The 25,640-nt window shown below is 46.5% G+C and overlaps 1 protein-coding gene across 1 annotated transcript in view; it reads right to left on the reverse strand.

Annotated features, from left to right (window-relative positions):
• The window catches only part of LOC135224908 (serine-protein kinase ATM-like), a 93,819-nt gene that overhangs the window by 40,721 nt on the left and 27,458 nt on the right, over positions 1 to 25,640 (reverse strand). Inside the window, exons 3-6 of the mRNA XM_064264232.1 lie at positions 9,937 to 10,091; positions 9,533 to 9,708; positions 9,135 to 9,295; positions 8,544 to 8,696 (exon numbers count right to left, since the gene is read on the reverse strand). Of these exons, the coding sequence (XP_064120302.1) occupies positions 8,544 to 8,696; positions 9,135 to 9,295; positions 9,533 to 9,708; positions 9,937 to 10,091 (645 nt within the window). The remainder of the gene's footprint in view (positions 1 to 8,543; positions 8,697 to 9,134; positions 9,296 to 9,532; positions 9,709 to 9,936; positions 10,092 to 25,640) is intronic.

Consider the following 25,640-nt stretch of genomic DNA (forward strand, 5'->3'; position numbering starts at 1 on the left):
CAACCATGGAACAGGCTTCCGATGCAATTTTCCACTGGTTTTTGGGATTGCCTTTTCTGCTGCAAACGTTAAAAATCATTGTTAAATAGAACACTGCTTCTCCTATTGTTGGCATATCTTTTGCATCTAGTTCAGTATAACTGAGTTCCTCGAAAAGGGGCCAATTTGCTTTATTGGTACACCACCTAGGCATTCTGTATACTGGCTCATATTTCTCAGTTCTGATGACAATTGGAAAATGATCACTGCCGTATAGATCTTCCAATACCTCCAGTTGAAGTCAATGAATGTATCAGAACTGGTGATAGATAAGTCAATACATGAAAATGCACCAGTCTGAATGTGAAAAACTGGTGGGTTTTCAGTATTTAAAAGGGTCATATCTGAATTTTTCTATTGATGATAAGATAAGGTTTCCTCTTTGATTTGTTAAAATGTCACCCCAAAGTTCATGTCGACCATTAAAGTCTCCCAATATCAGAAATGGTCGGGGTAGCTGTTCATACAAGTGTGTTAACTGTCGTTCAAGTATTGGAGGGTTATTAGGGAGGGAGATACAATGAACAAAATTGTGTTAAGTATTTTTTAAGTTGGAATGTTTTGGACAGCTACAGCTGTTGGGTAATTGAGTTTGCAAACTTTATTTTGATTTTGAGTGAGCAATATCTCGTCTTACAAGAAGAGCACTTCCACCCGAATTTCCCTGTATAGGGAATTGGGAGTGGAATGCAAAAAAAAACTCTTAGGAGTAAGCATTTTGTTGTTGCTTAGCATAGTCTCTTGTAGTGCTAAGCATACTGGAATTATTAAAGTATTAATCAAACATAGTAGCTCTTCATATTTGGCGCGAAGTCCCTGGCAGTTCCATTGTAGTATAGCAGAGAAAGTACCTATTTTCTAGAGGATGATCCCCTGTCAAGATCGTTTTATTAGGTTTTTTTCTTCTTGAAGATGACATCTGAGTTTTGTGACGGACTTTTGGTTACAGTTCCAGATGTCGAAGGAGTACTTAGAGGGTCATTTGAATGTACCAAGTGATCACTTATGATGGTATTTGAAACAGCAGATCTTTAGTATTATCTTCGACCCTTGCAGTATCTGGTTTATCATTTTCAGCTAGTCTAATTTTATTGTCTAAACCAAGCTGAACTGAGTTTAACATTTTGTTTTGCCTTAGGTTCTACATTTGTTGCTGCTGTGTTGTATGATAAGATAGTGGATACGACTCATTATTTTCCATTAATTCCGATGTTCTATGAGGGTCAGCTGAACCACAGGATGGTGAAGGTTTACTCATTTTTGTTTTGAATCAACTTTTTCTACGGATGTATCTCCTTTCTCAAGGTGCTTGACTTTTGATTCAGGCATTGTTACAGACTCTTCACTTAAAGCCCTCTTGTTGACAATTTTCCCAGCATCCATTTTTCTTCTTTATCTTCATTTACACTTTTTGAGATTCAATTTCTTTTGTCTTTCCTCATTTCCTTTTACTGCATCTACAAATGACTTCTGGGTGTTGAATTTTTTCTGCAAAGTCTTTTGTCTTGCTTCTTTAAAGGTAATGCGCTCTTGAGTCTTGATACAAAGTGTTTTTTTTTCTTTTTTCAATGAGATATTTGATACATGATTTATGTGCTGCATTATGGTCTCCCCCACAATTAGGGCAGCATGGAGTAAGTTCACAATTCCCATGCTCTTTTCTTCACAGTTAAAGCATATGGCTGGTTCATTCCTTTCTTTTTTCTTACATGTTGTTATCAAATGGCCAAACATTTGGCAATGGAAACATCTTCTGGGAGCGGAATATACTGTCTAACTGGCAGGTGAAGCCATGCAGCTTTCAGAAATTTAGGGAGTCTCAAACAATCAAAGGTGAGTATCAGAGTAGGTGTTGGATGTAATATTCCCAATACTTTTTCTTGATTCGTCTCACATCTACACCTTTTGATCAGCAAATTCTTTCCGGAGAGTGTCCTCAGAATAATGGTAGGAGTTCATTACTATACACTACTCCTTTAGACTGATTCATGTTTTGTGAGGAGTGCATTTTTGCTGTGCTTCCTTCTACAGCACTAATAGACAGTAATTTTCTACTTTCATCTGGTGATGAAATTTCCACAAGTAAGCTTCTTCCTTCACCTTGAGAGGGCTATCTTTGGTTCTCGCCAATGCATTTTACAATATCTCTATGGACATCAATATATTCATTCTTTTATGCTTTGTCGAGATCAAGAGAAAGGTATTTATTATAAGTCTCAGGTTCTTGAGATCCAAGTAAAATTCCAATATCGGGATTAGCATTCTTATTTCTATTATTAAATCTGCTATTCTTTAATCCTCTGTTCTGAACTACATAAGGGCTTGTAGTAACAATCAAAGAATCTTTGATGTTTTCATTGGAGGAGGTTGGGGATGGCAAAGGGAGGTCCTTATCCAAGCCTAAGGTTTGTCAACGGTGCCAAAAGAGTCGGGGATCCAGGGGAACAATGTACTAGAACATATTGATCCCATGTTAGTTTGAAGGAAAAAAAAAAAAGGGGGGGGGGGGGGGGGGGAATATACACACACACACACAACAACTGCTTGGGAAGACCAACAAGGTATCGCGGACTAGACAGGGTCCGACATTCTCCACCAATGGCACACGTAGAAGTTGCTTCCCCACGGTCTGCCTAATACCTACCCTTTCGGGATAGCACCAATATGCTTGCAGTGGCCCAGGTATAAGCCAATCTGCCTGCTGGGAGTTCTACCCCCACTAATGGGGACAGACTCCCCACTCCAAACATATTGGTGGGCTTCCGGACAAAAGCCAGGAGTCCCATCCCAAAAACCAGCCCCCCCTGGATTCCGATGGGCTGATCCTGGAGATGGTTCCGCCCTTAAGATAACAATGGGAAAATCCATCACCATCTCTTGGGTCCAAACGTATTGGGTGGCGACTCACCACCACAACTACCACAATTAGCTTCGAATGCAAACCCCCTCCAAACCACGAACCCCTCCCAGACTCACCCAAGCAGAAAAATTTTTTGAAAGTGGAAATGTCCACGCAAATTAATGCCAAAAGTTTTGTAGGCGTTCCGTCAGGATTCGGCCTTCGCAAACTTGAAGGCAGAATCCCTTACCCCCTCACCACGTGAAGGAACCTACTCGAGGGGTGCTGTTCGGTGAGAGGTCGGAGTTGCGATGAAAGCGGAGCGCTTTTCAATTATGAAAAGACAGGGATTGTACTGCCTGAAGAACAGCTTCTCATGGGCTGAATCAGGGAGGACATCTATATACTTGAAGAAGAGCTGGCAGGGGTGGACAATGAACAATTGCACACCTACGAATAAGAGATATATTTAGAAACAAACTCAAATGTCTGAAGCATTCCGCGTCATCGCAGCGGCAGGTGCAATGCAGCGGGAGACTAGGCTACAGACTTCTGTTACTGTGCGGTAAACATTAAGATGATAGCGAGTTTAGTGAGATATATCGGTCTGAAAATTCTTGCAACATCAAAGGGGATGCAGTAGAGATGGTCATCACGTATGTGAGAATTCCAGCCAACCAAGACCTAACTCTGTGATTGCCGGGCAGAGATTCGGTTCGGTAGTCAATCATCGCAGAGGAGAGAGACAATATCCGACCGTACTATCTCGGAGAGCCAGCTGGTAATGGGCTGCGGCAGGCAGGGCTGGCAGCCAGCCCATACACCGCTAGCTCTCGCTCAATCATCATCCTGAGTTGCCAGGTAATCCATATCAAGAAGAAATGCATTTGGCTAGAACCATCGAGCCCAAAAAAATAAGCTCGAGCATTTGCATTTAATCAAAACGGATTTCGGTGAATGCAAACACTGTGGTGTTGTTGTTGTAACAATACCACAAGTATCTCAAAATCAAAACTGGTAACTCCTGGGAGGTTTGCAGGGCAGTTCCAAGTTGCATTTCAATTAAGAAGATATTATTCGTCTCGGTCACAACCCGCAGAGTTAACTATGGTATGTGCCTACACCTCGGACAATTCAACTGATAACAGAAGCATGTCGCGAGGGCAATATACGTATAGTATATTTGTAGGTTACTGTACATAGACCTCCATCCTAAATTCTCTTCCATTCGAGGAACAAGAATAATGACTGGAAACCGACACCCTTTTTCTCTAATGAAGAGAGCGAAGGTGAAGTTTTCCCGAAGGAAGTCTTCCACGGGATAACAGGATACCGAAGACGATAGTTCAAGCCGAACTGGATGTTCCCACCCGTTCTTCTCTATCCCAGGGTTGGCCGCTTACTGAGGCGACGGATCATCAGGTCCATCCAGGCTGAGCCCCTCACGAGATATTCTTCCTTCAGCAGCAGTACTTCCCTCGAACACTAGAAATTCCAGAAATTCGAGCATTCGGCGAGATTCCCGATTATCGTAGTAACAATTATCTGGGATTCTCGTCTCACCCACTCTGGACCGTGGTTTTGCCCAAGTGTTTGCAGATTGTAGAAGACCAGAACACTCGGAGAGTACTAAAAACTCCGAAGAATTCTAAGCACTCGGCGAAACCCCCCCCAAAATTCGTCAGACGATCGTCGGGTGGTGGTCCTCTTGATTCCCGTAGAAATCGAGTATAGGGCAAGATCCTTCCTCAACGACCAGGAATTACCTCGGATAGGATCTGAAAGTCCCTCCAGGAACACAGTCCCCGACGTGGAATCCTACGGAGAACGCTCTGCAGGATCCCTCCCCTTCCTGTCGCAGCCATACCATCCTCCGACGTGTCCCAGTAATCGTTGAGGTCGAAACCTCTCAAGAGGACCGAAGGGGGAGCCCACCCTGGTCTCTGCGTGCGTGGTCCAGCGGGACCGTCACGTGAACAGCGGTGATGGTCACTCCGAGAGTCTGGAAGCATCATCGTCCTCGCCCCAGCCCCGCCCACAATAATCCTCCAACCACTTGAGCGAGGATCTGTTGGTCCCAAGACCGAACCAGGCTCGTGGCAGGACCGTAAGAAGTGCATTCATCATGGTCACTCCTGTTTGCCTCGTTCCTCCCGGTGTAACCTGAGGAGGTTGAAGGGACAGGTGAGGGAGAGCTGATGCTCCTACTCTGCCTACTAGTAGAATCAGTAGGCTGGGAGGACTGCAGGCGATCACCAACCCACGGTGGCGATTGAGCTGCAGGTCTGGACCAGCGGTCTTCTTGCGGAGAAGCGCTGGACCAAGGAACAGAGCGTCGGTCTTGTTTGTTTGTATGATGTTTTTACGTTGCATGGAACCAGTGGTTATTCAGCAAAGGGACCAACGGCTTTACGTGACTTCCGAACCACGTCGAGAGTGAACTTCTATCACCAGAAATACACATCTTTCACTCCTCAATGGAATGGCCGGGAATCAAACCCGCGACCACCGAGGTGAGAGGCAAACACCAAACTAACCATGCGTCAGGGGAGCTGATATGAACCCTCCCCCCCTGCCTACCAACAGAACCGGTAGACTGGGAGGACTGTAGGCGATCACCAACCACAGTGGCAGTCGAGCTGCAGGTCTGGACCAGCGGTCTCCTTCCGGAGAAGCACTGGACAGAGGACGGTAGCGTCAGTCTCGTATGTCAGGGGAGCTGCTACCAGTCGTGTGAGCCGTCCGGTCCCGGTGGGAGTGACGGTAGTGTCCACTAACACGGTGAGAGCGAGCACCGTCCTCTCGACGCACCCAGGCGAGGCTGGACCAAGTCCAGGCGAGGCTGAACCAGGTCCAGGTGAGGTTGGACCAGGTCCAGGCGAGGCTGGACCAGGTCCAGGCGAGGCTGGACCAGGTCCAGGCAAGGCTGGACCAGGTCCAGGCGAGGCTGGCCCAGGCGAGGCTGGACCCAGTGGCCAGGGGAGGGAGCCTCTTCCCAGCCTCGCTACGTGAACGGTCGGTGGGAACGTCACGTCAAATTCTGGGAACCGGCAGATCACCGCGAGAGAGATCTCTGGCCTGGCGGGAGTCGCCTGAGCGACTGCCACCAGTCTTCCGCTCCGTGCCTGAGTCCTGGCGGCGAGCAGGCTCGGCTGCCTGGACCTTGGCTGCACGGTCACCGGCGGGCAACCGTACACTCGGTACCTCTCGCGAATGAGCAGCCGAGACGGTACCTGGCACCGAGGCAGAACCTCTGGCGCCAGGAGAGGAGGTACCGGTGTTAGCCGGTACCCCTCTGGTCCCCGTCGTCTTCTTCCTTACAGAAGGAGAGACAGGCCCCGTTCCCAAAGGAACAAGAGGACCAGCGGAAGCCCCAACAGAAGACCCTTAGAGGTCTCTGAGTGAGACTTCTTGGGGGGGAGGGAGGCTACCTTCTTCTTCGGCTGGGGGGGGGCCTTGGAAGTCAAAGGGGAAGAGAAGGCAGAAGATGATGATGACACCTTCCTCTCCTTCCTGGACTTACTCTTCGCCAGTTCCCTCAGGACAACTGACAGGTCCTCCATCCAAGACGGAGTCGGAGCAGTTGCGGTAGCAACACGGCCCAACTGCACCTGTCCGGAGGGACCTGCGGGAGCAGCAGTGGAGAGAACGCTTCCTCGAGGAGGTTTACGAAACTCCTACCTGGCAGGTGAAGCGTCTGCCACCCCTGAGACTGGTCGGTCGCGCGAACGCGACCGTTGTCTGGGTGGGGCTGAGCGTGCAACTGACAGGCGACAGCAGATTCCGTCCTCTGACTCTTCCAAGTCCTCGTTGAAGCCGAAACCTCTCTGAAAGAAAGAAATTAATTAAAAGAGGGCTGGATGGCCTGCCTCCACCGGTCGCTGCGTGCATGGACCCGCGGGAACGTCACGTCAACCCTGGGTACAGGACGATTGCTACGAAAGTGATCGCCGGTCTGGTGAGTCACCCGAGCGACTCCTACCATCTTCCGCTCCGTACCTGGGTCCTGACATGGTGAGCATACTCAGCAGTCTGGCCCTTGGCTGCAAGGTCACCCGTAGGTGACCGTACACTCGGTAACGCTCGCAAGCGGGTGGCCGAGACAGTTCCCGGTCCGGAGGTGGAACCTTCGGAACCGGGAGAAGAGATACCAGCGGTGGCCGGTACCTCCATGGTCCCTGTCTGCTTCCTCCCCGAGGAAGGAGAGACGGGCCCCGTTCCCGGAGGAACGGGAGGACCAGTGGAAGACCCACCTGTCTCACCGGAAGGCAAGACAGACCCTTAGAAGTCCCATGACGAGACTTCTTAAGAGGGGGAGACCACCATCTCTTTTACAGCAAAAGCCTTAAAAGTCGAAGGGGAGGAGGCATGATAAGATATGATGATCTCAAAGAGGAGGATGACAACACTTGACGAGCTCTCTTCCTCTTCGGTTCCTCTGAATTCTGTCAGACTTCTACCATTAGTAGATAAACCTCACAGGGCAGTGCGACAGCTTCGTCCAGTGACATAACTCCCGGGTAGTAGTGGTAATGAATAGGATTATCAGCAGGGGATCAGTACACACACTCGAGGATCGGTACGCAACATGCTACCAGTCATAGGTACAATTCCAAGGTTAGGATAACCAATACAAAGAGCATCCAAACCAATACTGCTGAAAACACAATCCACCACTAGTCTGTAAAATAAGGAAAAAAATATTAAAGTAATGAGGATACTCCTCACGCATCCAAGGGCACCGAACCTCTGAAGTGAGAGGAGATCCCCCATCAACACCGCACGCCCATCCTTCTACCTTCTTCCGATAGTAAGTGAAAGGAAGAAGGAGAAGAGAAATTACCATAACAACAAAACACGGACAAACCTTTGAAGTTCCCTCGGTAATTCCCAAGCGTAAGCGTAATTTCCAGTTGAATACATGTCCCGTTACAGGATCAATATCACTTACGTTAAATTCATGTCTCATCCTCATGCAGGTCTGAGCCAGTGTTAAAGGGCGAAAGAATGTAAATAATATGTTGGCATACCTTAGCCGCCGACTCTTAACAAAAGTAGAGGGGTGGTTACAAAAGCTATCACAAAAAGTGGGTTTGTATATTAATTGAAAAACAAGGACACACCTATTTTTAGTATTAATATCAAAAGGATCCCACCAGGGAAAAAAAAGATCAACGACCAGTCAGCCAGAGCTCACAAACACACGTCTTCATCGGAAGACAGCCAAAAGCAAAGTGGAGTGTTTACATCCGGGCAGGCTAGCCTGCCCCACGGTAGTTACTGCCTAACCACCTTGTTCAAGATTCAACGGCTATAATTCCAGCTACGCCGTAAGTACATTCCTTATGTTAAAGACCGGAGGGTTTGTGTTATATGGCCGGAAACAAATGAACATTGGGACAATTGTTGACCAACAATAGTGTGCATGAGATGCGAGTCATAGAAAAATTGAGAAGACTCAATGCATTGCAGTCATCCTTTTTCGCAAGGGTCTACTTCATTCCAATAATTAATAATAATAATAATAATGAGAGAGAAACTAAATGCTATGAAGCAAAGAATGTTTCAATTCCTTATAGTGTCTTATCATCATTTTCCTACCATTACGTAATACCGTACAGATTATATAAAGGTGTAAACAACAAATCATCATCATAAAACTTACCCTTTTGTTCTGATGCGGAGAGCTCTTTAATTCAGTGCAATGCTTGTGGAAAAATATTGTAAACTGATTGGACAAAACATCTCTTCTACTTATTTTGTCTGTTTTTACTGCCATATGAATGACAACTGGAAGAATAAACATGCAGACCTCAGGCTGAAATGGAAAATAATTACAAACAATGTCACAAAATCCTCTGAAAAATGAAATACAGTCATAAAATTATGTGATAAACATTCCTATTACCTCTAAAATAGAATTATGACAAGTGGGTGAATTAACCTTTAATACTTAGACTCATGGCAGGTGTCCACGAATAAAAAAAAATGCCATGATGCTTTCATTAGATTCAAAGTAAAAATTTTAAGTAATGTGCTGAGTGCCAAGACATTATCTGCTATATTGTATTTGGTATTCCTCTGTCAAACTATGCCAGCTTATACATTTTTTTTACAATATGTACTATAAGTATACCTTCATAGAAATCTATTACATATATATAGTGAAAATTTATGATTACTGTACTAAGCTTTCTACTCTTTCTGTTATTTCTATTATTATATACAAAACTAGAAAAACAAGAAAGAAAATTACCTTTATTCTACAAACAGGAAGTGCATACGTCATAATCTCACTACCACACCCTGCTTCAATTAACAAACATGTCAGACTGCATATCCACTTTTCGAAATTACTTTCACCAATCCACTTTTCTGAGTTTTCAACTATGATCTTATATGTAGCACCATCAATGCCTGAAAAATAAATGTTGGAACATCAAAAAATTGTATTCTAGACATTCAGAATGTTAAAAAAAGTTCTGTTAATCTTCTCTCAAAAGGTTAACTGAATATACTGTGTTTAGCGCTCTCACCAAAAGTCTCAGTCTATAATGTTTACAATGAAAAAATGGCTTAAAAATGTTGTTATTTAGTGAAAAGTAATTGAACTTTGAATTTTCAAACTTTACCAGTGTGCTAAATTAGACTTACCAGTATCACTAGGAGAACCAGCTTTAGACTTATGACGAGATATGAAGGGATATAGTGCCTTAAAAACGCCTTCTTCAAGACTACGAGCAGCTTTATACCCATCTTGAGTGGCTAAGATTTTATATAAAGCATTGCTGGCAGCTTCAACAATATCTATGTGGTCAGTAGTAAGGTACCTAAGAAAATGAATATGTAATACTCTATACTATACTGATATAATTACTTGATAATGAAGGGCATCTCAATTTTAGGTCTTCAAATTTAACAAAGCTTTCTTATTAAATAGTTACAAAATACATTATAAAAAGATTCCAATGACTGAACTTGACATTATTTATCTAAATATGACATATACATAAAGAAAAGAATTAAATATTAAACTCCAACATTTATGTGGTCTTCACCTGTTCAAAATTGATATCAACTGAGAAGTTGAACTGCCATCTGTGCGATCCAGTGGCTGCAACTTTAAAGGATTTTTATCTACTAAAGAAAAGACTGGTGATCCAAGAGCAACAGGCCCAAGCTCTCCCAGACATCTACTAGCTTCAATAGCAATCTGAAAATACAGAAAATTTACAGTACAATATATTGCTGGTACTGATATGACTTACAATGAAAACGAAGATATTTGCTTTATAACTAATGCAACTCTTACAGCATTTCCACTGTTCAAATACAACCCTACACAGATTCATAATAGCAAACATAATGGATGAAAGATATTTATTACTATTACTACTCCTATAAGGTCCCAAAGTTTGGTCTTGAATAAAACGTGAAAATTGGAGTGAGACCAAGTTGAAGAGACCGAAGCAAATGGATGAAAAATAAAAGGAAGAAAAGAAAGCAACGCAACTGGGGCTGAAGGGATGCTTCTGAGAACCTTTAGTACAGTTAATCACCCTTGAGAACACCCTCGGCTGACTGAGTAGGCAGAAGAGTAAGTTGACAGATGTAATGTTATGTGTGATACAGGCGACAAGCAACTTGAGAACATGCAGAGAGGAGAAGCAACAAGTCAATAAACTGCTGATAAGAAACTTGGAAAACAATCAATAGTGACGCACCCTTCCAACTTGAATGCATACACAACCAAAAGAAAGTGCTTGTAGTAATCAGCAAGAACAAAAAGACACAGCCAAAAGGATAGGGTGGATAAAAGCTGACCAGAGGAGCAAAGGTTGGTGCCAGGAGGGTTCATTGCACAAGTGGGCAAGGAGATAACAGCTGCTTGAAGACAAAAATCAAAACAAGACTAAGGATTGACAATAGAAAAACTAGCAAAAGGCAGAGAGGAAGGGAGCAAAGGTGCATTGATCATCAATGTGACAGGAACAGGTGAAAAAAAAAACTGATGCTGTAAATAAAGGGAAGAGTAACTGCACCTCAAAACCTCAGTTGGATAATGAGCAGCTTTTGACAAAAAGCAGGAAGTTGGAATTACATCTAAAAGTACACTGGTAAGTGCTGCACTTGAGCTAAAGGTAAGGGAAGTAGTGATTGACACATGACAAAGGGAAAAGAGAAAAGAAAGCAGTGACTCAAGGAAAACTAGACACAGTGGAGGCTCTATCGCGACCAGTGGCACTTAAACATGTCCAGCTAGAGTAAAGTCCCAACACAATAGGAACAATCCAGGGAGGGAAAGATATCAAATTAACTGGGGTTGAAAAGGTTAATTGAGGTTTACAGTTATTGCTACTTAGAAAAATTTGCCTTTTATACAATAAGAAAATTAAAATAATATCCAAACAATTTAGAAGCATAGCAACTAAACACCTCAATACTGGTTAACTAAAGTAAGAGAAAAATGCATGTACAGAAATTTTTGAAAACTACCTCTGGTATGATAAAATAAACTCCTGATGCCATTAACAAAACTAAGCAAATATTTCACTACAAATCTTAAGAGTATTGGATATAATTGCCAACAAAAAAAAATAATAAAAATAAATTTCTGGGCACAGCCTGTGTCGTCCAGTGAAATGGTTCCTTTGATACTCATTTCTAAGGTATAAATATGACAATTTGTCGAAAATTGCATTTTTCCTAACAATACAAACCTGAGGTCCTTTAACAATAGGAAGTAGCTAGCGGCAGCTGGAACGGTCGTAAGCTTCGAACAAGGGAGGGGAAACGGTAGTTAACTGCTTGTCCGATCGTCGCGCAGCGGGTAAACAAATCACTTTGCTTTTGGCCCATGCAAAATACGCAGAGTGAGGGTGGCATGAGGAGGGACTATATGTAAAGGACCTCAGGTTTGTATAGTTAGGAAAAATGCAATTTTCAACAAATTGTCATTTGTTCCGATACGTAATACAAACCATCGGTCCTTTAACAATAGGAAGACTCACTCCTTGGTGGGAGGAATCTGAGTCTTTTAGATGAACAGACTGGTGTTCGTCCATCCCTGGAATGCCTCCCTGGTCGTAAGAGCGAGGGAGGGATCCAAGCCTCTGTCCGATTGATCGGGGTGTGCACCGCAGGATCAATGGTCAGACCTATGGGACCGAGTACTAAGAGAGAGGCAAGCGTATCTCTTCGTACCAGCATTGTAAGAACTTTTCCTGTACATGAGCAAATATAAAGTAATGGGTTTGTCTCATGTAGGCATCCACTTCCTCCCCCTTGTAGGAAAAAAGTGGGTGGATATACGTCCTATCCCTAGTTAAAGAGATAGGATGGAGCTCGGTCGAGTAGCTTACCTGCATCTGACTTCCTTCAGCGTGGTAACGACCGTATCCCTCTGCCACAGGTAGAGGTAGAGAAAGATGGTGAAGAGAAGCTAGTCACACTCTCATTCGCACATTCATTCTCCCAGTCATACCCGGAATCAATGCTGTTCTGCCTGCTCGGGTGCTGGGTAAGCTTACACAATGTGTTGAGCAGCCACCACAGGTCCCAAGGAAAAAGTATCCAAGGACTTGTGGGCAATATCCCGAAGGTAGAAGGAGTGAAGGTGGTCTGGTTGGCCCAGACACCTGCCTTCAGGACCTGCGCCACGGAGAAGTTCTTACGGAACGATAAGTGAGGGTTTCCGATACTCTGACTCGTGGGCTCTCGGTCGGAGCGTACGGATGTCGTCGCTACATCAGCCTCGTACGCTCTCCTGATCAACCTCACGTAGCCAGAAAGAAAGCGTGTTCTTGGAAATTCTTTGTTGGTAACCCCGGTGCTAACGAAGAGCGTCGACACCTCAGGCCTGAGGTGGGGCCGAGTTATCTTCAGATAGCGCCGTAGCGCCCTCACAGGACAAAGCAGCATCTCATCCACATCGTTATCGGTGAAGTCCAGAAGGGAGGGGATCGTGAAAGACTCGAACCTGGCGTCAGGGATCGACGGATTCTGAGTCTGGTCTACGAAGTTCGGGACGAAATCGAGCGTCACAGATCCCCAGCCTCTGGTGTGTTTAACATCATAAGAAAGACCATGTAGTTCCCTACTCTCTTCGCCGATGCCAGGGCCAGCAAGAAGAGGGTCTTGAGGGTCAGATCCCTGTCTGCACGGACTCTCGGAGGCTCGAAGGGTCTTCGAGTCAAACTCCTAAGGACGAGAGTCACATCCCACGCAAGGAGGGGGGTCTGAGTTCCCTGGGTGGGCAAGACCTTTCCAAGCTCCTCATTAGCAAGGAGATCTCGAACGAGTTCGAGATGTCCAGTCCCCTCAGTTTTAGGACGAGCGCCAGTGCTGCTCTATATCCTTTAACGTGGGTACAGAGAGGAGCTTCTCTCGGCGAAGAAACACGAGGAAATCCGCTACCTGCTGAAGAGTGGCTCTGAGAGGAGACAGACCCTGTCTACGACACCAACCACAGAAGACGGCCCACTTCCCTGGTACACAGATGCAGAGGACTGTCGGACGTGTCCAGCCATCTCTGTTGCTGCACTATGAGAAAAGAAAACCTCTCGTTCGCAAGAGATGGTGGATAACAGCCAGCCGTGAAGTTGAAGGGACTGGACTGCTTGGTAGTACCGTTCTACGTGTGGCTGGGCTAGAAGGTTGTGCCAATTGGGTAGCTCTCTCGGTGCGTCCGCAAGAAGAGCCAGCAGGTCCGATACCAAACAGCTTGAGGCCGTTTGGGAGCCACCAGGATCATTCTGAGATTGGGAGGAGTGACCAGCTCGACTGATCACTTTCCGAATCAGACAGAAGGGAGGAAAGGTAGGCGAAGAGGTTGTCCCAAGGGGTGTTGGAGAGCGTTCCTCTTGCAGCTGCCCATTGGGTCCGGCACGGCTGAAAAGAAAACCTGAAGTTTTCTGTTGTGCCGGGTGGCGAACAGGTCTACGATCCGGTCGCCCCCACAGGTTGAAGAGCCTTTCCGTCACGTCTTGGTGTAGAGACCATTCGGTCCCTATCACCTGATCCCGACGGCTGAGCTTGTCCGCTACTACATCCTTGCCTGAATGTAGCGTGCTGACAGCTCTATCGAGTGAGCCGTGGCCCACTCGTGCACCTGCACCGTCAACTGATGGAGCGGGAGAGACACTAGCCCCCCCTGCTTGTTGACATATGCCACTACTGTGGTGTTGTCGCACATCAACCACCACTGAGTGTCCCACCAAGCGGTCCTGAAATCTTGGAGAGCGTTGAACGCCGCCTTGAGTTCCAGGACATTGATGTAAGGTGCTTTTCGTGATGGTCCACACACCTGCAGTCAGCAACTCCTCCAGGTGTGCGCCCCATCCCTCGGTCGATGCGTCTGAGAACAGAAGCATCTCGGGGGCGGGGGGGGTGGGGGGGTGCGTATAGGCACTCCTCTTAAGAGGTGCTTGTCGTTGAGCCACCAGGCTAGGTCCTGCCTCACCTTGTCCGTGAGTGAGAGCCACGGGAAAGTAAGGAGGATCCTTGGCCTGAGACCAACTCTCCCTTAGCCTCCATGGAGAGACCGCAGGTGGAAGACGCCCGTGAGGGACTAACTTCTCGAGTGACGACAGATGGCCAATCACGACTTGCCATTGCTGTGCTGCCTGTTTCTGCCGAGACAGGAACCGGCCGGCTGCCTCCCTGAATTTGCTGATACGCAAGTCTGCGGGAAAGACCTGCCCTGCTACGTGTCTATCAGCATACCCAGGTACTTCATCTTCTGCTTGGGTTCGAGATCGGACTTCTCGTAGTTTATCACGATCCCAGATCGCCGACAAAACTTGAGGAGTCGGTTTTGATCTCTGTCCTGCAGCAACTGCGAGCGGTGAGCTCGCCAGGACAGCCAATCGTCGAGATACCTCAGAAGACGTATCCCGTGCGAATGGGCCCAAGCTGACACCAGTGTGAACACTCGCGTTGAACAACCTGTGGGGGGTTGACAGGACCGAAACAAAGTGCCCTGAATTGGTACACCGTCCCGTCGAAGATGAAGCGGAGGGTACTTTCTGGAGGACTGATGGATGGGTATTTGAAAATACGCGTCCTTCAAGTCCACTGAAAGCATGAAATCGTTCCCCCTGATCGAGTCGAGCACTGAGAGTGCCGACTCCATCGTGAACCGCGTCGTGCGAACGAAGCGGTTCAGGGGAGAGAGGTCTATCACCGGACGCCAGCCCCCCGATGCCTTCTCCACTAGGAAGAGGCGGCTGTAAAAGCCCGGTGACTGGTCCTCCACGATTTCCACAGCTCGTTTCGCCAGCATGGTCTTGATCTCCTGTCGAAGAGCGTTGTCCTTTGATGATCCCCGGACATAGGTTTGTAGGTGGACCGGTTTGGAGATGAGGGGGGGCCGAGACTCGAAGGGTAGTAGATATCCCTCCCGAAGGACGTCTACTATCCAGTTCTCGGCGCCGTAGCGCTGCCAAGTTGCCCAAAAAAAAAAATGGCTCGCTAGGCACACCCCCCACTTCCGGCAGCAGGTGAGGGGGAACGCCGTCCCTAGCGTTTCCCTCCTCGTTTCGACTTCTTCCCACCACCCCTCCTCGGGGGAAAGGAGGGCTGGGGAGGAGGGCTGGTTACGGCCTCCTTTAGCAGACGTCGAAACAGCAGGAGTCTTCGCACGGGGTTTGGACGGTGGCAACCGTCTTCGCCGCCGTGGAAGCGCTAGCTAAGCTCTTTGGCGGTTAGCCGCAGTCGCTCGAGATTGCCCAATAACCTTCGAGACTGCCTGGTGAACTAAGCGGTCAACTGTCATCAGTGCGCCGCCTTTCCACCGCAGCGTCCACCATCTCTCCGGGAAAGAGAGCTGGGGAACTCCTAATTGGTCCATTGCGAAGCGCCGAGTGCCGCCTCCGCCCGGCCCCCTTGGTCCCAATCGGGTAAGGACTGCGTCCCTACGTCGAAGAACCAAGTTGGCCCACAGGTTAGCAGTCTGATGGGCGAGGATAGAGATCGCTCTTCCTCCAGAACTGGCACAGTCTCCTGAAAGAAGCGTCGTCTTCGAGAGCAGAACTCCCAGAGCCGGCCGCTACTTTGGATATTGTGAGGGACCACAAAATCCAGCCAAGAGACTGCCTGGAATGCTGCCATAGCGGTAGATTCCAGGGCAAGTGCCTCCTGCTGCGAGAACCAGAGGTTCTCCGACAGGAGCTGCTGCAGGGACACACCTGGAGTCAGCCTCACTAACTCCGGGTTAACCTGTTTCGGCAGTATCGGGTCTTCCGAAGGCACGTAAAAATCACCTCTGACGCTGTAGAGGCAGGAGGAAGCCAGCGTTAGAAGGCACCGTCCGGATTTCAGCGAATTCCTCCCCGTCCTGAGACGAGATTCTCAACTTGATCCAGGACTGAGTCTGCAAGCTCTGATCGCGGTAACCCCACCATCATTTTGGGTTCCTTCTTAGGACCCCAAAAATGACTCGAGCCGGGACGTGGGCTCTGCCGGTGGTAGCGGCGATCCTTCCGCAAGGTCATTATGCTGACGAATCAGCTTAATGACCTCTGCAAAGTTCCTCTGTATCTCGGGAGTAACTGCGTCTTGCGGAGTAGGACCGTCCAGTCCCTCCAGCAAGAACAGATCCCGTGATACTCCTCCTTCAGAAGGAGGAACAGCGGCAGACCCGTGACGGTCACCTCCAACTACTTGCGCGTATGTTCTTTGGTCGGTCCTAGAACCGTGCCTGAGCCATACGGCGTCATAGCGGGATCGCGAGCGGCGCACCTCTCGCGATCACTCCTCGCTACCTCGCTCCTCCCGGTGTAGCCCGAGGAGGTTGAAGGTACGGGAGAGGCAGACCTGACGCTCCCCCCTCGCTCGCTGGCAGTACCAGCGTGCGTGGAGGGCTGCTGCTGATCGTCAACCCGCGGTGGCGATCGAGCAGCAGGCCTAGCCTTGCCGCTCGCCTGGGGCGAGCGGCTCGGCTGAGAACGTTGACGCTGATCTCTAGCGTCAGGCGAGCTGTTGCTGGTTATTCCGTCTCCGCCCGGTCCCCTATAGGGAGCGGCGGTCAGGTGACCTGCTAGGCTCTCTGTCGCGGCGAGACCGGCCAGCGTCCTCTCGGCGCGTCGAGCCGCTGGTACCAACCGTGGCTGGTACCGACGGCCGCGGGGACCCCTTCCTCGCCTCAACCCGTGGCCGGTCAGCGACCGTCACGTCAACCCGAGCAGCCAGTTGGTCGCTGCGAGAGCGTCCACTGGCCCATGGGCGAGAGTCGTGTGCACGACTCTCGCCACTTCTGCTCCGTGCGCGGTCTTGACGGCGAGCGAGCTCGGGCGTCAAAACTTTGGCTGGACGGTCTCCCGTGGAAGAGCGTCCACTCGGTACTTCTCGCGAACGAGAAGCGGCCGAGACGGAACCTGATTTAGCGGCAGAACCGCTAACACCAGGTGAGGACGTACCAGCGAAGTGGTACACCTCTGGTCCCCGTCGTCTTCTTCTTTGCAGAGGAAGAGACGGGCGGGGCCCCGTTCCCGAAGGAAACAGGAGGACCAGCAGAAGAGCTCCCAGAATAGCCTGAGCGAGACGGGCCCTTAAAGAGATCCCGAAGGAGTCCTTCTTAGGGGGGGAGGAGGCAGCCTTCTTCTTCTTCGGCTGTTTAGCCTTAGAAGTCGAAGGGGAAGAGGAGGCAGCAGACGACGAAGAAGACGACGACGACACCTTCCTCTTCTTCCTCTTCTTCTTCGCCAGGCTCCGCAGGACAGACGTCAGGTCTTCCATCCAGGAGGGAGCCGGGGCAGTTGCCGAAGCAACAGGGCCCGACTGAACACCTGTCCGGAAGAAACCATGAGAACTGTAGCAGCACCACCAACAGCAGGAGCGACAGGAACAGGTCCCAGGAACAGCATGGAACAGCAGGAACAGCAGGTACAGCATCTGAAAAGGAAGGAGCAGCAGGGACAGCAACAGGTACGGCAGGCACGGCAGGAACCACAGAGAGCCAGGCGTCCTGTCGGGCAGCTACCGTCATTCTCGGCACTGGCGGCAGGCCTAGGGGGTTACTCTTAGGCAGCGGAAGTCCGGGGTCGGCAACACAAAGAAGCCAGGTGGCGGTGGCACCGTCTGGCTTTGGTACGGCAGTAATGGGTTTGCTCACCGTAGCCGAGGCAGTCACCGTCATTACATAGAGGCGTGTACACGAGATGCGGCGGGGCATGTTCATATACTGGTGTTGTTATTGTGGTGGTAGTAGTGGTTACCGCACCATGAGTGACCACTGCCGACCCCGCCAACCGCTGAAGCAACCCCTTGAATACTTGGCACTCCCTGCAGTCCCAGCGACTCCCAAACCTGTCCAAGGTCATCCTTCGTGGGTGGCACACTGCGGAAGAGCAGTCGGGTTAGTAAGAGGGGTTAACTCGCGCTGGGGGGAGAAGAACCCCACCCAGAGCGGGACGGAAGACCCCGAATACAACTGGACGTCCGGGTAGCGGGCGCCCTCCTCCCCACACTCGACGGATCGAGTGAGGAGAAGGACTCCGCTACCCCCCCCGCAGGGGAAGGCGCGAAACGTGGGGGCTGACCGGGAGGCAGGAAGGAAGACGAAGTGCAGTTACCAAAGGAGTCACTGGAGATGCTTTCGATGGAACTTCTTTGGAGGCCTAAGTCTCTTCCTGCCCTCGTACAGAACCCACTGCGCCTCGGACCAATTCATACAAGTTACACATGGCTCGTTCCGGGAGCATTCTCGCCCCCGGCAACGAGTACAAACCTCATGTGGATCCACGTCCACGAATGATCTAAATCCGCCGCATCTACGCCCCTCCAGCCCGGGACACACTCTACGGGCGACTGGGGGGCGCGGCGAAATCTCCATTTCTTGATCACTCATATTGCAATAATGAATAAAGAAATGTAAGTACAGTAACCTCCCCGTTAACACGAGTTCTGTTAACACGATTTCGATCTTACACAAGTTCAAAATCATACAGAAAAATTCTGCTAACACGTAATATTCGATGTTACACGATTTGAATTTTCCGCTGAGAGCAAGAGCGCGGGAGGTGTGGTGAGAGTCTGACTCACCCCACCTTTCCCGCGCTCGCTCTCTCTTGCCTGCTGGCTCAGTGTGAAGCCAGCCCTCGCAGTGAGAAGAGCCAATATATTCTAGCATTGGTTAACATGATAGTGCGTACTTTACTACAGGTAGTCGTCTACTTACGACGGCATTAGGTTCTGGCAGAGCTGTCGTAAATTGTCTTTCAGCATGTATTGAGTAAATTGAATCATGTTTGTGCTGTCTTTTTATCCTTTTTACCATATTCAAACACATGCGTGTACATGTACGTATTTGTTCGTTTGCATTTTCATTGACAACTTACTAGCCTACATATACATTTTATATCATCCCAAAAATGTGCATGTATAGTACCTATTATTACGTTTAGCATATGAAATCTTATCATGCTCGAACTCCTTGATTAATACTTACTTTTATTACTGTATTTAACATTTTTTATTGCAGGCATTCAGACCATCTGTCTGGTCTGTTACATTTTCTTATCCGCCATTTGCATTGACAATCGGCTACACGTATTATATACATACTTTTATTTATTTATAGGTTTGAATTAAATGCATAATTTGTTATTATATTTGATTTATTTGCAAAACAGAAATACAAAATGAATTACTAAAATACGAATCTTACCATTTTCGAACAAAAATTTTACTTCTGAAAATATAAAACAAAAACATCGTCTGCTGTTTTCTCTAGCGACCGTTTGTACTGTTGCCAACACGTCTATGTACGTACGTAAGTAATACACAAAGTTTATTTACTATGTAAATTATTTTTTCTTTATAAATTTCAGGCAAACTACAGTAATGCATAGATAGAATTGATTTACAGTACAGAAAAAAACATGAACATACAGAAAAAATAAAAATTACGAAAACATTTGAAATTTGAAAAAAAAAAAAAATTAGTAATTGTCTGCTGGTGGATGCTGGGGGATGTCCGGGTCATCCGATTCCGTGGTAGTACTACTGGTAGTGGGGACAGGGTAGACTGAGATGTGGTTTTAAAAACATAAACATGCTTAGTTTTGTTGAATGGTCCGTTTTTTCTTATCTTCATAAATTTTCTCGGAGATGAGCGCACTGACGTAGCGGGGAAAAACTATCGTACGTGCGCTCGACGTATTTTAGCCAAATATAAAATTAAATATTATTGTATATTATTATATTGTCGTAGCTGTCATAAAGTCGGTCTGTCATAAGTTGCATAGTTCGTAAGTAGAACGACTACCTGTATATAAAAATATATAAATAAAGTGGTTTTTTTTCTGGCAAAATCCCAAAATAGATTACGTTCCCATTGCACTGGAACGTTAACCCCCTTAATTTCCATTATTTCTTTTTATGGAGAAATACTTCCCTGTTAACACGAATTCGGCTAACACGACATCTCCAGGAACGTAACCCTCGTGTTAACGGGGAGGTTACTGTACTTACAATCATACACACTCAATTAAACCAGAAAAGAGGGCTGATACTCAAAGCAAACGACAAAAGCGGGGGGCAGAGCGATGACGAGCACGTCCTATATCCACACGGCCGAAAGTAAAGTGATTTGTTACCTCCCAGGCTGCGACGAATCGGACAAGCAGTTAACTACCGTTCTCCCCTTGTTCGAAGCTTACGACCGTTCCAGCTGCCACTAGCTACTTCCTATTGTTAAAGGACCGATGGTTTGTATTATGTATCGGAACAAATTGCTATATATACCAGAGAAAAAAGAGAAACGATAGTGCCAGAATATCCTGGCTCACTCACCTTTTAATTAAAGGTGTCGGTATAGTAAAAGAGCAAGTGGATACCACTACCAGAGGTCCCTTGCCACTTAGTCTCCTCCTCTGCCAAAATCCCTCACCTACAGAGGAGCCGAACTAAGGCCCCGCTACCCGCTACTACTACGTTGAGCGTCTTCATTGTCATTCCTTTCGATAGCATTGTCGACGCCACACGCGTTTTTGTTCTGTGCTGTGTTCACGCTATGAATTTTATCCTTAATTTCCAAGATGGCTCAACAAGCTTCTGCATCCAAGTTAAGTACTGCTATTAAGGTTTTAGATCCCTTTTTACGAGGATCTTCTACGTTTTTGACGTATTTTTGAGTCTTAGAAGTGTGCAGCAGCGGGAGCTTCATTGTTCTCGCTCCGCCTTCTCTTGGCTCGTCGACCGCATGGCGGTTTCACGTGCTCCATTTGGTCCCCCATACCATTTGGACCCTACTATGTTCAGCAGTATATTCATATATATATATATATATATATATATATATATAATATATATATATATATATATATATAGATATATATATATATATTTTGTTCCTATTTAATGCAGTTAGCTTTGTTTTTTACATTTTAGTCCTTTCACGGGGGTTTTTACTCCGACCGCATGTTTCAGATCTTAGCCTCGCCTGGTTAGATCTCGATTCTCTGTTGTTAGGTGTTTTGGCCCTCATGCCTTTACGTTAGACCTTGTCCCTTCGTATTCTTGTCCTTCTACCCCCTAGTCACCTGCCCCCCGATTCTTTCGGTACAGCATACTGACTAGCCGCTATGAGTGGCGCGGCTAAAACACACCCAAATCTTCGGATTTGCAATTAGCCTATGCACTCTAGGACATCATCTTTTTCTCTCATTTCTTATATTATTTCATTTGTTTTCCCCATGTGTTAGCTAGCTAGCTATCTTATTGTTAATTTATTGATATTTTATGCATTGCTATGCTGTGCGGCTTTTGGTTGGCCTATAGGCCTTCCTCATTCGACTGGCCCTTCACACCGCGTGTCTGTTCACCCAGCCGAGAGGGTTTCCAGTTGATCGCGTACGAGCCACCCTGTTACCGACCTCCCCCCCCCACGCGCTCACCCACCTTGGTGGCATGACGACGTCGCTCGCTACCCAGCGAGCCTAACCTGAGTCTACGTAGAAGGGGGGAGAGACCATTGGTAGGGGAGGGGGATACACTCGGTGCTCAGGAATGCCATACCCAGCTGCCCCGCTACAGGGCCCCCCCCCCCCCCCCCCCCCCCCCCCCCCCCACCCCCCCCCCCCCCCCCACCCCCACCCCCCCCCCCCCCCCCCCCCCCGAGCCTTGTTGGGCCACAAGGCACGGGAGGTCGGGATCTCCCTTCCGACCCTCCATGTAGCAATCTCCCCCCCCACACCCTCAATGTCTGCTAGTCCTTCTCCCCGCTCCGGCGGTCTCGGGCTCCGTCTAATGCCGGACCTGACCTTGAGAATGGGACATCTCAGACATAAGGCTCCAGCCTTCTCGTGGGAATTTTAAATTTGCATGTATCTTTTATTACCATAGCATACATATATTATATTTATTACGGCGGAGTTCATACTCCACCATATATTTGTCACCCGATTACAACATTCTGCACCCTGTTTCTTTCTTTGAATGTTACTTACCCTGCGTCGGGGACACCTGGAGCTCCGGCTCCTGCCGGAGTCTATGAAGTCATACTCCCCCTTGTTCCGCTTGTGACATCACGTAAGTTATACAGACCCCGGAGTTGGTTGTGACAGGGTGACACTTATCCCTTAGATATATATATATTAAACTTATATATATTTATGTGTATATATGCATACTGCCGCCGGAGCTACTCCGACGGTAGTCTCATACTTCACAACCTTGGAACTATTCCGAAGGTTGTCGATGATACTCATGTATCATTTGACTTACAGGTTACCTGTTGTCAAGAAGGGGGCTGCAACGCAGTTCTCCAAGACCCCTGCGGCCATGAGGTATGCCGTTCTCACGCCGGGTGTGCAGTGAGGGTGGACAACTTCACCATGTGGCACTACGAGAACTGCTCCGTGTGCTACATTCTCGTGAATGAAGCCTCCACTGAGGTATGTCGCATTTCACACCGTTTTTATATTGATACAATGAGTCTCATTTATACTGGTTTTGGTTTTTATACTAAGTTAATTCTGTCTCTGGTTTTAAGTACTAATGCTAATCCCTCTTACAGGGCCTGGAAGTGGTTCGGACAGCAGCGCTGACCTCACTGAAAGCCTGGGTCGAGGGTTTGGGAGGAACTCCCCCAAGGGACGCCCCTACATCCTGGCCCAGGACATGGCGGATCTCATCTTCCCCGGAGCAAAGAAGGACTCGGTGGTGGATCTGGAGGTAGCTGCTCCCCTCATTGCCAATATCCAAGCCATGGTTGCACTCCCGGACGACGGTGCCATCGCCTTACCTTACAGACCTTACATCTTGTTCGGGTTGGCCCACGTCCCTCAGTGTGAGGCACCTCTAATGTCTACCAGAGAGTTGCTAGTACATCTTCCGGTATATTTTGCATCTTCCAATCTTGGATGGTCTGGGATGCAGTTTAGATATTTGTCGAGCTTATTCTTAAACACATCTACGCTCACTCCTGTTATATTCCTCAGATGAGCTGGCAACGCATTGAATAGACGCTGCATTATCGATGCTGGTGCGTAGTGGATTAATGTCCTGTGTGCTTTCCTTATTCTTCCTGGTATAGTTTTGGGCACTATTAATCTACCTCTGCTTGCTCTTTCTGATATTTCTAGCTCCATGATGTTTTCGGCTATTCCTTCTATCTGTTTCCATGCCTGAATTATCATGTAGCGTTCTCTTCTCCTTTCTAGACTATATAATTTTAAGGATTGTAGTCTTTCCCAGTAGTCAAGGCCCTTAACTTCTTCTATTCTAGCTGTAAAGGACCTTTGTACACTCTATTTGTGCAATATCCTTTTGATAGTGTGGGTATCATATCATATTGCAATATTCAAGTGGGACTACGAACATATGTTTTATAAAGCATAATCATGTGTTCAGCCTTTTCTTGTTTGAAGTGCTGTAACACATTCCCCATTTTTGCTTTATATTTTGCCAATAGAATTGCTATTTGATCATTGCATAACATGTTCCTATTCATCATCACACCAAGGTCTTTAACTGCTTCCTTATTTGTGATTGTCTCATTATTAGGTCCCCTATATGCATATAGCTTCCCTTCTCTGTCTCCATAGTTTATTGATTCAAATTTATCAGAGTTAAATACCATCCTATTTACCTCTGCCCAATCATATACTTTGTTAAGGTCTCTTTGTAGAGCGTTCCTATCTTCATCACAAGTAATTTCTCTACTTATTCTTGTGTCATCGGCGAAACTACTCACTACCGAGTCCTTAACATTACTGTCTATGTCTGCAATCATAATAACAAACAGTAATACAGCTAACACCGTACCTTGTGGCACACCGGAAATTACCTTAGCTTCATCCGATTTCTCATCATTTGCAATAACTATCTGTTTTCTGTTGTGTAAAAATTCTTTTAACCATCTTCCTACTTTATCCACTATATTATGTTTTCTAATTTTCTTTGCTAATATATTATGGTCTACCTTGTCAAAAGCTTTTGCAAAGTCTAGACAAACCACATCTGTTTCATTTCCGCTTTTCATATTTTTGTATATGTTCTCACGGTGGACTAACAGTTGGGTTTGTGTACTTTTTCCGGGTACGAAACCATGATGTCCTATATCAAACAGATTATTTTCTATTAAATGTTTCATAATATTTTTCTTCATTACCCTTTCATAACTTTCAAAATATGTGATGCTAGACTCACAGGCCTATAATTACTTGCCACTAGTCTTGATCCACTTTTGAATGTAGGGGTAATATATGCTAATTTGTGCTCATCATAAATCATGCCTGTATCTACACTTTGTCTTAATAATATTGCAAGATTGCAAGTGGCTTTGCAATAGAATGAACTACTTTCTTTAACAAAATAGCAGGAACACCATCAGGCCCTGCTGCAGCTCTATTTTCAATTTCATTAATAGCCTGCACAATATCAGCTTCATTAATGTCTATGTCAGCAAAATATTCACTATTTTCTTCCCTTACTTCTATATCATTATCTTCATTATCTATTCTAGGGGTGAATTCTCTCCTATATCGTTCTGCCAATATGTTGCAAATTTCCTTTTTTTCATTCGTTAATCTCCCTTCAATTTCTTAGAGGGCATATTTCTATTCTTCTTTATTCATACTTTTTCACGTATGAGTATAATAGTTTGGGGTTTTGCTTAATATTTACTAGGGATTTTTCTTCCAAGTCCCATTTTTCATTTTCTTTTGATTGTATAATCTTTTGTTCTGCATTTTCTATCTTACTTTTTAGTTCTATAACTTTCCATGCATTTTTTTCTTTTGCAAGACCTTTTTTCCATTTTCTGATTTTCTGGAACAAGATCCTTCTGTCTCTTGGTATGCATGACTCTTTTATTTTTCTTCTTCGGTATACATTTATCCACTATTTTCTCTAATATATAATAAATATCTCCGTATTTACCCTTATGTCATCACTTACAAAAATTTTATCCCAATCTTTGTTTAATGCTTTATTTATTTCTGACCATTTTATATTTTTACTGCAGAAGTTGTATTTTCCATATCCTTCCCACTTTTTCATTTCTTGCTTATCTCTGTTTTCACTTGCTTTGGAATGGACTGTTAATTCTATGACATTATGGTCTGAAATACTCGCATTATAAACTATTATTTCTTTAACATAATTCATCTCGTTCACAAATACTAGGTCTAAAGTATTTTCCTTTCTTGTTGGCAGGTGATTTATTTGTTGAAAGTTGTATTCTAGTAGCATATCTCATAGCTTTTTGAATTGCCTCTTATTTTCTGCACTACTATTACTCTCTTTTTTATATGTATAA

The sequence above is a fragment of the Macrobrachium nipponense genome, chromosome 12, assembly GCF_015104395.2.
Source record: "Macrobrachium nipponense isolate FS-2020 chromosome 12, ASM1510439v2, whole genome shotgun sequence".
Classification (NCBI taxonomy): domain Eukaryota; kingdom Metazoa; phylum Arthropoda; class Malacostraca; order Decapoda; family Palaemonidae; genus Macrobrachium; species Macrobrachium nipponense.